Genomic DNA, 16,907 nt, shown 5'->3' on the forward strand with positions numbered 1-16,907 from the left:
CAGGAAAATATAATTTTGTAAAATTCCTAAATAGCATAAGGCACCATTTCAGCCCTTGATTAATACATGTACCAAATTTGGATGAAAAATGACGAATAACGTTCTAGTAGGTCTGCTCTGGAAATGACACCTAACCCTGTTTCAGCTGAGTCTAACTTGTTTCCATGAGAAGATGGAAAAATATAGAAATATTCCTAAATAGCAGAGGCACCACTTCAGTCCTTGGTAAATACATTTACCAGGTTTGGATGAAACGTCTTTCAAAGCGATTAATTTGTGCTGCTGAAACGACACCAATCAGCAGCTTTTTGAGATAAAGTCCTAATGTTTCCATGGAAATCGAGAAAAATCAGAATGCCCCCCCCCCCCCCCCCCCCCCCCCCAAAAAAAAAAACAAACTTCAGGATCTGTTTGATATATCTGCGAAGGTTTGTTAAAAGATATTGAACGTTTTTTGAGTGGTGCTCCAAAAACGAAATCCACTAACTTATGAGACAATGCCAAAAATCCGTAAATAGTACAAGGCACCACTCCAAGACCTGTTTTATATATCTTCCAATTTTTGTTGAAAAAGATTGAACGTTTTTCGAGTTATGCTCTGGAAACGAAATGATCACGGAACATGTTCCTGAACATGCTGGAAAAATCATCGTCCTCAGGTTATAATACAAATTCGTTTGAACTCAGTTATAAAAAAATATTCATTTGAACTCAGGTTAATAAACAAATTCGACCCGTGAAGATCCGGGATAGAATAGGTCTTCAGCAACCCAAGCTTGCCGTAAAAGGCGACTTTGCTTGTCGTAAAAGGCAACTAACGGGATCGGGTTGTCAGGTTCGCTGACTTGGTTGATGCATGTCATCGTGCCGTAAAAAGCGACTTTGGTTGTCATAAGAGGCGACTAACGGGATCGGGTGGTCAGGCTCTCTGACTTGGTTGATGCATGTCATCGGTCCCAATTGCGTGGATCGATGCTCATGATGTAAATTACTGGATTGTCTGGTCCAGACTCGATTCACATATCATCCTATTGGCAGACGGAAAATACACTTAGCCTCTCCCCTCGATACTGATCACCCATATTTTTTTCTGAATTTGGAAACGCCTGAGACCTGCATAACTCGAGGCTTTCTTCTTATATTAAGTGACGCTCTCTGATATGACGGTGTTTAACCCAACTCACTCACTCTAAAATACCACTTAGATTGAATGGGTGCCTGAGTGAACGAGGGTTGGGTTAACGCTACTTTGAAGGGTGTTTCAGTTATATCGTGGTGTTTTACCGATGAGGGAGAAAGGAGTAGTGCAGGGTCACGTTCCACAAAGCGACATAGCTACGGCTTTCATAAACATACACGTGTGTTAAAGTATGGGACGTATGATCATCCTAGCCCTATGATTGCTTTGTGACACGCAGCCCAGGTCCTTTGATACAGCTTAGATCCCACAGGGATAATTCTTTCCTCTATTTATATTACAAAACACAGTTGTTTCTTTTGTAATTCTTTATTCGCCTTTATCTGGGGATCATTAAGCCCAAACTAAAGTCCCTCCACAGGTTGATTCAGGTGGAAGCAGCTTTGGTTGTATGTACATGTGCCTCTGTTGACAAAACACACAACGCATAAGTTGAGCACAGACATTCTTAACTCACTCAGATTCAATCGGCTTATTCAGCTCTGGAGTAGTGACATTGCACCATTTCACCAATGCATATAGACCGACCCCTCCACGTATGGGTCGTACATCAGGGTCGTCCATTTTTTAAACAAGTTTCTTTTATAGTTGACAGAAGTTAGTTATATGATTTTATGTCTAGCAATATGGGCATAAGTGTCACAAATTCTCACCATATTGAGTTTTTGTTAAGTGATAGCCATGTGAACAAATGAAATTAGCGACTTAGGTTTGCGATTCATGTCAGTGTATCTATATGGAATCCTCCCAGTGCCTGTTCCATCACCTATGTATATACTATTGATTAAGTTAGTTACCCGTGAAGATCCGGGGTAGAATAGGTCTTCAGCAACCCATTTCTGCCGTAAAAGGCGACTATCAGGAACGGGTGGTCAGGCTCGCTGACTTGGTTAATGCATGTCATCATGTCATATTGCGTGGATCGATGCTCATGATGTCAATAACTGGATTGTCAGGTCCAGACTCGATTATTTACAGACCGCCGTCATATAGCTGGAATATTGCTGAGTGCGGCGTAAAACAATAAACAAATCGATTAAGTAAGTGTGTGATTATATCCTATAGATGCAGCAATACCGTGCCAAGAATTACCAACATTAGTCTCTTGTATGTACGAATCAATCTTTCCTTGTCAGTTTGAACTTTCATATTTACTCACGGTGGCTGTGGTGTTGAAGGTCTTTAATTACGTGCTGGTAAACCTGAATAGGAAAACATACACGCGTCAAGGACATAGTATAATATTATTGATTATACATAAATTATGGGTTTAAAAACACATCCTATCCAGATATTCTCTGCTAAAAGCATGTAGTCATATGCTCTTTTGAAGAGGTTATTGAGTGGTTATTGCAAGCTGCTGATATCCTGGGATCTAGTGACATCCACTCATTCCATCGAGCAGCGCCAGAACTGCTACAGGTCCTGTTTCCATACATTGTTGTTCGGGCTGGTCTCGCCACCATCAGTTGTTGGCATGCAGATCGTATGATCACATATCTACTGATTTGTCTGTTATTATATATCAGATTGTATACACTTTTGCTGATGTCATTCACATGGTTTCTCAACTGAATGTTGAATCAATGATCACGCTCAGATTTCTTGCGCGACTAGTTGGTTGAACCATACAGTCCCCAACTCTCACACTGGGAGGTTGAACACTGGGATGCATTAGTTTTGAACTGATGATCAAAATGTCAGTCGGAATATAACTAGACTGAATGCAACCAAAATGTGTATCTCAGTTTCTTACCGTCTTATATTCGTGGATATATTCTCTGATAGTGATGGTACCGTCGTCTTAAAATATGAAAAAGAGCAAATGCAGGATTATTCATAGTACATTTCGGCTTTTGTGCGGGGGCAGCCACCTATTTTTGGAAGCAGACAAATACCTGGTAATAAACTGTGGGACAATGTTGTCCATGGCCTAAGTAACCATTTCTTCAAATAAACACCAGGGCAAGTTACACAAAGACTCCTCAGCAGTATGACTGGTTATCCACCAATGGTATTTGCTGCCAAGACATGGTCTAAATTCCAAAAGGGTTAAAACTAAATAAGTATTTATAAAATGTTAAAGCCTGTGTTGATTCTTATTATTTCAAGATTGCATTTTGCATTCGATTGCAAATGTCCTAAGTCCCTTTCTTCTTTCATTTCTTTTCATAAATGAATTGATCACTGAAATTAAATATTCATGTACAAATAATATGCAACTGTTTCCTGAACTTGTTGAAATATTTGTATTGCTCTTTGCTGATGACGTAGTATTATTGATACATTTGGCTATTTTACTCCAAAGAAAAATAACAACATCAATTTATTGTTAATTGCATTTATAAGTTAATCTTGAGAAAACCAAATGTCTTGTTTTTACAAAGGGTGCCAATTTATCTTTGTTCATCAATTTATACCATTTTGAAGTGACACAAACCAGCAGAACATGTAAGCCCACACTATCCCGTCGCTGTAAATTAGGACAATTGTCATACGATGCATATTTTAAAAATGATGCCGAGTGCAGCGTTCAACAACAACAAACATGACAAGAATTGGGTAATGTGGACTAGAGGTGCTAACGTGACTGACCATCCAACGAGGAGTCTAGGTAAATGAAAATTACTCCTCAAGTGTAAGACCCGTGAAGACCCGTGAAGTCAGCGAGCCTGACCCCCCGATCCCGTTAGTCGCCTTTTTCGGCAAGCGTGGGTTGCTTAAGACCTATTCTGCTGACTGAATTTGAATCAAGATATACTTACGGTCAGTGTCGTAGATCCTGAAGACCCTGTTTGTCTCTCCCCGGGTAAGGACATTGTCGTGGTCATGGTCAACGAACTTGAAAACCTCTCTCGCAACGGCCTTGTTAGCTTGAGTGCCACTCACGTACTCATGGATGGTCAGTTTATGGTCATCTACAGGCAACAAACACGTTTGAGGGGAGAATATACTCAGAAAATGGAAGAAACAACTTTAAAATGAATGCGGTGCCTCTATAAACATTAATGACATTAACTCAATGAATCAACATTTGGAAGAACTTAATTACCTAAATTATATTGTGGACAAACTGAGTGATACTTTTTCTCACAGTTGCCGGGAAAACATTTCGTATATAGAGTATAAGGAAAAGGGCAAATATATAGCATGTGAAGACAAACAGGATATGGTTTGGTAAACATTGTACAACTGCAAGAGGAAAATATTACAAAGTCAGATGTAGAAAAAAAACCAGCTCAGTATAAAATGGGGTAATCAATGAGAACAGAAACACATGAATCCCCTTCCCAGAGACATTTTTCAACAGAAGTTAGACAATGTCCATAAGAGCGACAGTAAATTATTTTGGAAACTGTTAAAGTGAGCGTTGAAAGAACGTCGAATATGGATAAACTATTTTTAATTTGGAAGAATGAGAAAAATGAAAATGCGCAGTATATAAATGATATCAACATTAATCTAAGCTCCAGATATACAACTCTGAATCAAGGTATAACCTCATCGGAGGCAGCCACTGTTATGACTCGACACAGCGATTGGAATTGATCATTAACGAATACATCTCCAGCACTGCCAAGCTTATGTTAAGAACTTATAAACTGCTGCTTAACAAAATATTTGACACAGGACATCTCCGTAATACATGGCTTCAAGGAACAATCAGTTCAATTAAAAAAATTATAGGCTAATAGAAGAACTTAAAGAAAGACCGGCCTGTTACCTAAGTCAGCTGTAACCGTGGCATTCCATCCTCGAGGGAGGTCAGACCAGAAAAGCTGTATTCAGTTTGTCTATATATTTACCATTATAACAACTTACTCAATATTCCTGTAGTGCGAAACATGTCTAGATTTAATGTCTCTTAATATGCGTGAAGTTCATTGTGAAGGCTAAATGGTATCTAAGAAAAAAAACACCTTTCATTTGGATAAGAACTTCACTCACGGTCAGTGTCGTATTTATCAAAGATTTTGTAGAATTCGGAAACTTCAAGCTGTCCGTTACTGTCCGCGTCGACTGCGTTGAAAGAAGTAGTGATAATAGCAAGCAGGTCCAGGGTTGTCGAAGCTCCGGGCTGGGTGCTGAAAGTTGAAAGTTGACGAATATCTCCAGCAGGAGGCGAAGATCTAGGTTACAGCACTCAATGCCCATATAAAGATTTGAAAATGTTTTATGGTTGACATGTGGAGTGGATGACATTTGAATTGTACCATATGCTCCCATTTTGCCTCAGTCAGGTGAAAAATTGACTTGCCTTTGCATGAGCTTGTGACAGGAGCCACCGGTGGTGCATGGAACGCTCATCCTTTTACAAACACCTGGTGTCATCGCTATGTGATAATGATTCATAAAACACACGTTCATGATAAAGTCGTAATCGTTCAATCGACTCTGCTTTGGGCACAGATTTCGTATGAACATAGAAGATGGCAAGAGTTTTGCACTTTTATTAGGATGACACAACTTAATTCCTTTAGTAGACACAAAGTGCAGCACTTACGTTGGAGCACTTAGCGCACCTGCCAAGAGCGTTAGCACAATAATACCCAGCATTCTGAAAACAAAAAATAATTGATACTCACAAAGCCCTAAAGTGATGGCTTGGTTACTTGGTGTATCATCCATTAGAAGGAAGGAAATGAAGAAACACGTATATGTCAGCAGTAGATCGACAAGAACAAATGAGACATTCATTAAAGTATGCATCGTTACAAAAGTAAGGTTAATGATTCAGATCCACAACAAAATAAAATAGAATATAGCTAAGAAATACCTAGCATAATTCATGAACTACTACAAAGATGATCAAAGCATTTAATTTAAGCACATATTCACAATTTATGATAGAGGCCAATTTGTATTTGAGACAAGTTATCCCAAACGACAATCTTATAATAAGCAAATACTTAATTCCTTGATCCATGGACAAGTGTCTCTAAACATGGTGACCATAGATATATTTACATCAGAATCTTTAACAGTTCGAGACAATTTGTCAAAATTGAACGCAAATGTCATCTGGAGTTCACAAAGAAAACACTATGTGAAATTCGGGATTTCCTCAAAATCTATGTGACTCTGCTTACATCATATTTCCTACGGTTTTTGAAACGTTTACATCGCTTTTATGTACAAAATGCCGATAACAGCTTACAAGTAAACAAATCTGGTCGGAATCGAATACATCGCCATCGGATAACCATTCCTTGTTTGAACCACCATCAAGCATGGGTGTATACTTTCTTTTGCCGACATTTTGTGCTTGACAATGAACATTTCATCACAAATACATGTACCTACATTTACAAATACATAAAGGAGGTTCATCCTCGTCCGTCTCTGACTTTATGTCGAGTGAACTCGCCCGATTGCCGATTTTGGGTTTAAATTAAAAAAAACCCGTTTCGATGACTACTTTGTTGTCCTATTTTTTTAAGGAGTGACAAGTGAGGAGTGACTCTCCATGCGTCAGCAATATGTGACCTTCTCACTGTCACGTACTACAACGAAACCACGTTATCCCGGGGACGATGTCTTCAATGTGTATATCAGATGAGTGTGTGTGTGATTTGTTTGTTTGTTTGTTGTTTAACGCCGCGCTCAGCAATATTCCAGCTATATGACGGTGGTCTCTAAAAAATCGTGCCTGCACCAGACAATCGATTAACTGTCATCATGAGCATCGAGCCACGCAATTGGGATACGATGACATGCAACAACCAAGTCAGCGAGCCTGACAACCCGATCCCGATTGTCGCCTCTTACGACAAGCATAGTCACTTTTTAAGGCAAGCATGGGTTGCCAAAGACCTATTCTATCCCGGATTGTCACGGATCTTTTAACAACTGTGCAATGTGACACAATATCGCATCTACCATTCAGACTTGCCTACAATTGCTAGAATTTGCAGGTTCAATTATCGGGCAATCATACAACGAATGTTTCTACCATAACCTGAATAGCCAATCCAATACACGCTGTCAGGTACGATGACATGTAATCTACCAAGTCACAACTTGACCAACCGATCTATTAAGTCGACTCTTACGAACAGCGTGCACAGGTTACTTGGGAACTATATTCCCCGGCCGTCATCAGGGTTTCGTTATGCTTCAACATTAATGGTGCAGTGAGGTAGCATAGAGGTCAACGCGTTCGCTCGCCACGCCGAAGGCCCGCGTTCGATTCCCCCTACATGGGTACAATGTGTCAAGTCCATTTCTTGTGTCCCCCACCATGATATTGCTAAAATCAGCGTAAAACCACACTCAATCACCCACTTAACAGTTACACCATGCACATACTCCTCATACATGTACACACTACACACCCGCCTTTGTAGACACATAGTTTCACACAATGAGGCTATACAGGCAGAATCAGCTAAAACGATTTACTTACTTGTGTTCAGACAATGTTTTCGGGAAAGTGAAAGACATTGACCCCTTGAGGACATTATAAAGGTTTTTATTTGATAAGATAAGGTTATTTTCAGATCGGAATGTTACAACAGTGTCAGTGGGACAGTTCGTGTTTCTTTGACGAGACATTTTACATGACTCTTGCTCGCTTGCTAACACGTGTTTTGAAATAAGGAAACATGTGCTATCTCCGATGTGGTATGACAGTGTGGTGGAAAAATGCAACCTGTTTGGTTGTACACTAGACGAGACATGCCATGTTTAGGAGTGGTGTGATAAGACAGGAATGTAATGCGTGAAAGGTTAAGATTTTTACCACGCTTACGACAAGTGTACAAGTCTCTATAAAATCTCTGATCAGTTCTGAATTGACAAAGGCAACACTACCAAGGAACATTTCCATTATGATATCTATTAATGGTGTAGTTTTGATCCTTCCAATGGCAATTACCTAATACAAAACAAACTATTACAAGGATGTGTCTATTTACTGATGCAATTTCAAGATATCAACCAAAATCAAATACTATCAACAGGTAATCAGTTATCGAGGTGAAAAACTTAACACAGATAATTGAATTTCTTTTATAAATGTAGCTTCAAAAGTTATAAACAGGTTTGTCAAACATGCAGATGAATCCACCATAGGCAACAGCGTATGTGTTCGGCATACCTTTGCTTGTAGGGTCTCTTGACGCGAGACCAACCAAAGACTTGAGGCAAAACCCACAAGGGATTATCTAAGATTTGACCTACCAAGTGAAATGGAAGTGGTTTATCGACGCCGGCTTACAGCATCTCCTCATTGAACCCAACACACATATGTCAGCAGCAAAGGGGTAAGAGGCCACTAATTAATTGGTACTTAAATATTTTAGTACAGTATATGACATCCTCTGGTCGGACAAGTTCCGGGGGCACGGGTGGCACAGTCGTCTAAGGCGCCGCGATTCGCTGTGCAGAGTTGCGTCCCTTGGGCACGCCAGAAACCTATGATTGTGGGTTCGAATCCCGGTTCGCCCCGATTATGTTTCTAGATTTGTCAGCACCATACCTGTGCTCGTGGGTTTCACCGAAGTGGTAAACGTCTGAGACCTGCATCACTTCGGGCTTTCCTTCCACATTGAGCTGACACGCCGCGATATAACTGGAATACTGTTAAAAGCGGCGTTAATCCCAACTCACTCACTCACTTGGACACTATGCTTATATCTCCTGTTTTTTATCTCTAACATGGGTTTAATAACCTTACATTGCATCACAACAGTATAAATCATTTTCCATTATATATATTCCTTCTTTTGTTAAAACTATTTGAATAAGCATCTGCCTTTCAAAATCACTGTTTATTCCTTATTTTGTATCAACAGATCGCAATTACGTCAATGCCCAACTATAATCATCTTACGGTTATAATTCCGTATTTGGAGTTAAAACTATTTAAAAAGGCGTATACATTTCAACCACTGTTCGTTTATAAGTCCATATCTTACTATAGGCAGGTAAACATAAGTCGTGCGCATGCGCAACTTTTTCCGTTTGTTCTCTGCAGTCAGCCATTAATCATTGTGTTTTTTAAGAGCAATCGATATCACATCATCACCCACACCACCTTTATTCGCTGGTTTTCGATCGCTTTACCGTTCCCAGTAATAATTTGGTATTCTCGTCCCTGTTTGGTGATGTCCTCCAACACCTAATAACATATATATAACAACTTGCTCATGTATGTATATATAATGTTATCTTTTACCTCATTCCTTTGCAGGTTTCTTGTTTTGACCACCATGCCATGTACATCATGGGATTCTCGTGGAACCGGCGGTATGTATGGTCATGTATTACCCTAAATAATCACAGTTGCGTTTGTCGGGCAATACACCTTCAGTCGGCTACACCAATTGGGGTAGTGGTGTCAGCTACACTGTCATCTGTATCTAGTTTTTAAACGTCGGGGTATTGTTTGTCAGCTTCACTGTCATCTGTAGCTAGTTTATAACCGTCGGGGCATTGTTTGTCAGCTTCACTGTCATCTGTAGCCAGTTTATTACCGTCGGGATATTGTTTGTCAGCTACACTGTCATCTGTAGCTAGTTTTTAAACGTCGGGGTATTGTTTGTCAGCTTCACTGTCATCTGTAGCTAGTTTATAACCGTCGGGGCATTGTTTGTCAGCTTCACTGTCATCTGTAGCCAGTTTATAATCGTCGGGGTATTGTTTGTCAGCTACACTGTTATCTGCAGCTTGTTTGGCGTACACACTACAACCGACTGAAGTCGTAGTCGTAACTAAAAATTGTCGTTTCATAGCACACCCTTAGTTAGCTTACCCATCGTGGTAATTTAGTAGCTTTTCATTTTGTCAAAAAACGAAAATCCCCAATTAAGCAAAAGCAATAAATATGTGATTTAATATTTGCCTTTTGTTGTCTTGACCGAATCTTAGAAGGGAAATATATTACAGGAGATTTTGCAGTCATTCCCCGAATGGGTTCATAAGACCATAATAGATGTAGAACATCGATCTCAATTGCGGAACTATGCAATGCGCAGGCGGAACAGAAACGATTGGAAGTTAAGGGTCCTTGTGTTGATAAGTGTTGTCGAGAGAAGTGACGGACACATGGTCATCTTACATAAAACAAGCAAGATGTCCTTTCTGCATCCTAAAACCAAACCGGGGGACCGGGTGGCCCAGCCGTTTAAGGCGCCGAATTTCCCTGTACAAAGTTGCTTCCTTGTACACGCCAGAATCCTATGGTCGTGGGTTCGAATCCCGGGTCGTCCTGATTATTTGTCTAGAATCGTTATCACCATACCGTGGGTATGTACAGACACGTCTCTTGAACAATCTGTTAGCCTTGATTAAAAGAAAGGAGGATGAATCAATGGTATCAACCAAGGCCCTGAAACTTTGAAAGTTAAGGATTTTGTCGCTTTTATTTAATCGAGAATACATGTCCTTGTGGCTCCATAATCTTCGTCGATTATCTACCGTAACAGATCCCATTGGGCGTAAAGGGCAATGAATTGGAGAAATGTATAAGAATGGATGGGAAAACAGCTTGTTGTTGCCTTGTATCACGATTTAATTTGATCTCATTTGGCACCTTGCAGGGTGAATGAGTATTTCTTTATGCCGCTTTTAGTAATATTACACAAATATCACGGCAGAGGATATCAGAAATGGGCTTCACACACTGTACCCTTGTGGGGAACAAACCCGTGTCTTCGGCGTGACGAGCGAGACTTTAACCACCAAGCTATACCGCCACCACTTGTCAAACCATAGATGAACCATAGCAGAAATTAATACGAGTGTGAGAAAAAACGACAGCAAATACTTTATCTTTCAATGTACTAAGTGAGTGAGTGAGTGTGTTTAACGCCGCTTTTAACAGTATATCACGGCGTGTCAGCTGAATGTAGGAGGAAAGCCCCAAGTGATGCAGGTCTTAGACGCTTACCACTTCGGTGAAACCCACGGTGCTGAAAAACCTGGAAACATACTCGGAGCACTGTATTAAGGGTTTTCAAGCTGCAATATCTGCATGTGCATGCTGATTAGTTATAGTAGGGAAAGTGAAAAAAATTTGGTGGTAATCCTCCCTAACATCATGGCAACCATCTTGGATTCTGTTCACAGGTACTTCACACTGATATCTGAGAACCTGTAAAATACGGAATATCATTGTAAGGACTCGGGACAAACTTCACAAACACTGACCTATTAAAAGAAAAATGATCACAATTATGCCCCACCAACTTCCCTGAGACTTCAAACTAACAGAATATGAAGTCAAACCTTGATGTCCTTCGTTACTAAAATTATTTGGGTGAGTCTACAAACAATAGGAGCCTAAAGTAACGACTAGAGAGTATAGTTCTTGACATTGTTGTGAAACGTTTGGCCAAACCAGAAACAGACGAGGCCAAAGACCTCATGTTTGTTAACTGAATTTGACTTTGCAAACAAGGAAGTTGGTGCCTTAAATTTGAGTACGATTCTCATACAATTCATTTTTCTACACGAACACCATTTTATACTTTTTGTTCAATTATAGAAACATGTTGCAGAACATGTAGCTCGAGGTGTACATTCCACTACTTGTGGCTGCCCAGACTCATCATACAGTTACCAACCTGTAGGTCATATAATCAAAGGTGACTTTTTTTTAATGTTGACAATAACTGCCTTCCTCAGTTATTCAAATATGGAAAAAAATGTCGCGAGCAACCTCCAACCAATTTGGATCACAAGGGAAGCATATGCCACAATACGCCAGAAGAGAAGAGGTACGTGTTGAATGTCTTTCAGAGTGGGTAAAGTCAGTGCGTGATGGTGTCCTTGTTTTATGTTCAAACTGAAACAGATGAAAATGAATTGGAATATACCTTTTCTGTCCCAGCCAGTTGTCATCCAAAGTTTGGTGAGCCTACATGAACAGTTTGTAGTTGTTCCCACTGACTAGGCCTCAAATAACAGCCATTGTGTAAGCATCACTACATTAATTGTTTGATCAAATAACTCAGTGGAAGTGCGACATATCAAAATAATGCCTCATATAAGGCCAGTATGTTAACTGAGGAAGAAATCTGCCAAAACCATGCATCAGTACAATCAGCTTTGGATTTGACTCTAAAACCTGAAGTCATCTCCCTTCTTCTTTTGTACTTGATTCTAAAGCTCTATGAAACCCGTACAAAGAGCGATATGTTGCTGGGTCCAGCAAATCTACCACTACATCCCTGTCTCAAGGTTTAACCATAATCCTAAATACAACGAAGGAAGAACTTCCACGGATGTACCCACCTGAACATTAAAGTAGACCAGAGAGAACACCTTACATATTTCATTCAGATCTATGCATAATGTCCAAGAATGTATGGCAAAGGATGACTTCAATTTCCCAATAGTCAACTTTCCTTTTATGTCGAGCAATGTTCCAGCAGCTCAATCCTATGGTGTGTACATTTCACAGCTTTTTCAGGTACAATCGGGCATACTCCTTGTACCAAGTTTTTAAAGAGCGCCATAAGAGCTAAGAAGTTGTGTGATCAAGGTTACAACATTCAAGGCATCAGTAAAGCTTCCAAAAAGATTTATGGTAGACATGTGGAGTGGCGGGCATTTCCAAATTTTAAACGTCAGTGACAAAAATGATGTCCAATGCTATTTCCTTTTTTGACTTGTACCCTATGTTTTTTCAGCAGATAAACAATTGCAGGATACGTTCACCTTTTTGCGAACACCTGGTATTATCACTATTTGATAGTGACTCATAAATACGTGCTCATGATAGTCGGAGTCGTTCAATCGACTATGCCTTTGGCAGGGATTTCGTACGAATGAAGAAAGGGTTTCGTCGCTTTTATTTGCAAATACTTATGTCCACGGATTTTTCGCACACATTAAGCTATCGCATTATGATATGAACAAAGATACCAAAATATAAATAATCTATTGATTAATCTCAACAGGAAACATCAATTTGACTTGTTAACCTAAAATAGGAACAATAACTTTCCATCGCGGCTCAGGGTCAATATATATTATTATGAATATATACAAAGTCAACCCCCACGTCCAGTTTGAGGGATGAAGTGGCTGAACAATGGTGAATTTAATCATGGAATATGCACCTCTGGTATGCGTACTTATGATGACACTTATCTTGGTTCACACCCAGTCTGTGACGTTTGCCTTCATGATAACTGGAAAATGGATTGCAAAACCAAGAAGGAGAGGGGGTACACCTCTCAACACCTCTTTAGTTGGGTGCCCCGTCATGTCTACCTTGTCGGAACAAGATGAAAACTGCAACATCTATGAAGAGACGTCTTGGACCTGTGACACTTCTACCGCATCATCATTAAAAGCGAACCAGCGACAACAGCTTGAAAAAAGGTCTCCATCGCTAATTTCAGTAGAAAAGGATTGCTTCACAGGACACATCCCTGGATATTAATTAATGTGGATAAGGTGAAATGAGGTTATTTCAACACTGGACATTGTTTTCTGATCTAGAGCAGTATCTTCCCAAAGAATCATTAGACGTTACAATTTGCTTCTTGTTTTAACATCTAAGATTATGACAATGCCAACAATATATTGGGGAGTAATCGTGATTCGGAGCATCAAAATCCTGTCGCAAAATAGGCATAAGTATAATTATTATCCTGGAAAGGTTTGGAACACAGTCACAAATCGATACATCCCCCTTATGCACTACACCTTTTAGTAGGTCATTTCAAAAGTCACCGACCGAACCAAATCAGCCACAGAGGTTTCACATAAATGGAAGTCCATCAACTTTTAGTCTAGATCACGTACTTTGTGTATCCCTTTGAAGCGTGTGAATTGGCACGGCTCCCTTGGCCGAAAGCTATGATTTGTTTGTTTGTTGTTTAACGCCACACTCAGCAATATGCCACACTCAGCAATATGCCACACTCAGCAATATGCCAGCGATATGACCAGACAATCCAGTGCTCGATGTCATGAGCATCGAACCACGCAATTGGGATACGGTGACATGCACGAACCAAGTCAGCTAGTCTGACAACCCGATCCCATTAGTCGCCTCTTACGACAAGCATTGTCGCATGGGTTGATGAAGACATGTTCTAACTCGGATCTTCATGGGTCAGCCGTGTGAATGAATAACCCTTACTGTTTTGCAATTTATCACAAAAAGAGATTTTGAAAGTGTGGCCACGATTTCTAACGTCAGTTGACGCCATATTGTAAACAAATTGTGTCAAGGTCGGGTCATATGTGGTACCTCGGCACAGTTCCTGTCGATGATACACGCGATACCAAAATAATACAACTACTGAAAACATCAACTTAACTTCTAACATGATGACAGCAATACCATTCGCGTTTGAGTTACCTGCTCACGAATACCATGTGCCGTGACGCTCGGTTTCGACTTCTTTTTTCTTTCAACTGTGATAATGCGCTGTGACTGGTTTGCTGAAATAATCCTTGTTTCTAATGTACACGTACCATGCTCAGATAGTACAAGATAAACAATTATTTATGCATATATTATCAAATGCACATTTTAAATCTCCTCAAAAAATAGAATATTTTGTCGTAACACACAGGGTTCGTATTTCCAACATTCTGCAATGGGTATTAGATCTAATTAGTTCCTGTCGATGATACAAGCGATACCAAAATAATACAACTACTGAAAACATCAACTTAACTTCTAACATGATGACAGCAATACCATTCGCGTTTGAGTTACCTGCTCACGAATACCATGTGCCGTGACGCTCGGTTTCGACTTCTTTTTTCTTTCAACTGTGATAATGCGCTGTGACTGGTTTGCTGAAATAATCCTTGTGTCTAATGTACAGGTACCATGCTCAGATAGTACAAGATAAACAATTATTTATGCATATATTATCAAATGCACATTTTAAATCTCCTCAAAAAATAGAATATTTTGTCGTAACACACAGGGTTCGTATTTCCAACATTCTGCAATGGGTATTAGATCTAATTAATGTTAGATTTATAAATTATTGATGTAGTTTGTACTCTTGATTATTGAATGCTAATCTATCGCAAGTCTTTTATTATTATTTGATATGTTATCTGCAGTGACGCAATGATTGAGCGCTTTGCTTTCCGTTCAATGACATCACAATCTCCAATTGTATTTGTACAGGCTAACGGACGGTCGGTGATTTCCCACCTCTGTGAATTTGTCGTCTGGACTGGTGCGCGTGTTCTGGCGTGGATGACGTCACGTCAAACAGCTGATCTAATGTTGTGGTTGTGTAATGGACATACTTAGTTTCAGTTTCTAAATAATAATAGAAGTGAAAAAGATCAGCGGAATACAAATATGCCAGTCTAATCATGGGAATACACATATGTCAGTCTTATCAGGGGAGATACAAATACATGTATGTCTTATCAGTGGTACGATTGTACGCGCACGTGTCCCTTCCGACTCATAGCTCATTATTTATGCATACTACATATTCCCAATGACAGTAAGTTGTTACTCTTCATTGCAGAAGGTACGTCATTTGGAGATTACTTCACTCGATACGCAAACCAAGCAATATTCCCATTTGATGAGGAGAAGCATAGCCACAACTCAGTTCCAGCATGTGTGGAGATGTTTCAAGACAGGTGCTGCACACAAAAGGTGACCTGGTATGACGTCCTCAGATTTGCACGAGTATCTACTATGAAAGCAGACCATTACCAACGCAGATGTAACTGGTGAGGAGTGTCTACCCATGCGTCGGCAATATGTCACCTGCTCACGGTCACATATTACAATGAAAGTACGTTAAGCCGGAGACGCCGTCTTCAATGCGATATCATTAGAGAGAGAGAGAGAGGAAGAGAGAGAGAGAGGGGAAGAGAAGAGAGAGGAGGAGAGAGAGAGAGGAAGAGAGAGGAGAGAGAGGGGAAGAGAGAGAGAGAGAGAGAGAGAGAGAGAGTGTATGTGTGTGAGTTAACACATACTGACCAGAATAGGTACATACAATATAAGGCAGAGACTTCTTTATTATGAGGAACGTTTTGGAGTATATGCTTACTCCTTCATCAGATGAATGAAGCGTTCTGTTCCTCATAATGAAGAAGTTGACATCCATAAATTCTCTTCCTTATGTGTATCACATACATCATAATTAAACATCTGCCAACGATTGACAGTATAACAATCAGTATATCAAAATTGTATATTTAAAACTAGTATGAGAAAATTAAAAAAACATATGACTATTACTCGATGATACAATATAAAAACAAGGTTAAGTTTGCCAAACATAAAAGTTGGCCACCTCACCAGAGAACATGTGGACTTACAGCACCTCTGCTACCTGTAGGTTTTAGACCATCCCTCCAGCTACTGGCGACTGTTAGCAAGTGAAAGCCAAACGTAGAATTAACAACTATTTTGCGATTAAAACCGTGGTAGGAATATGATTACTTTGACTGTTTGGTCTGACATGAACTCACCGGGGCACAATTATTCAATGTAAGTGGAAATGAACATTGCTCAATTCCCATGACACTTTACTCCGGACATTCCGTAATGCTAGCAGGTTTATACAATTTAAAGAAAGTATATGATATAGAAGGAACAATTACTGAGTCAGTGAATGAGTTGAGTTTAACGCTGCTTTTACCAGTTTTCCAGTTATATCACGGCGTGTCGACTTAATGAGGAAGGAAAGCGATGCAGTTCTCAGACGTTTACCACCTCGGTGAAACCAAAATGCATGGGTATGGTGCTGACAAACCT

At 39.9% G+C, this 16,907-nt stretch overlaps 1 protein-coding gene across 2 annotated transcripts; it reads right to left on the reverse strand.

Moving 5' to 3' along the window:
• Positions 1-1,503: 1,503 nt before the first annotated feature.
• On the reverse strand, positions 1,504-14,591 carry LOC139459750 (calcineurin subunit B type 2-like). 2 transcript variants are annotated; one of them, XM_071241410.1, is made up of 7 exons: positions 14,520-14,591; positions 5,703-5,756; positions 5,147-5,283; positions 3,964-4,116; positions 2,955-3,001; positions 2,358-2,400; positions 1,504-1,603 (listed from the first exon to the last, which is right to left on the reverse strand). In XM_071241410.1, the coding sequence occupies exons 1-7, from the start codon at positions 14,534-14,536 to the stop codon at positions 1,566-1,568; spliced, it is 489 nt and encodes a 162-aa protein (XP_071097511.1). In that variant the 5' UTR covers positions 14,537-14,591; the 3' UTR covers positions 1,504-1,565. The 2 variants fall into 2 exon arrangements, with proteins under 2 accessions (XP_071097511.1, XP_071097510.1); XM_071241409.1 differs by lacking the exon at positions 14,520-14,591 and adding an exon at positions 7,605-7,642.
• Between the last annotated feature and the right edge of the window lie 2,316 nt (positions 14,592-16,907).

Source organism: Haliotis cracherodii, unplaced genomic scaffold, assembly GCF_022045235.1.
Source record: "Haliotis cracherodii isolate W230 unplaced genomic scaffold, xgHalCrac1.p SCAF_13, whole genome shotgun sequence".
Taxonomy (NCBI): domain Eukaryota; kingdom Metazoa; phylum Mollusca; class Gastropoda; order Lepetellida; family Haliotidae; genus Haliotis; species Haliotis cracherodii.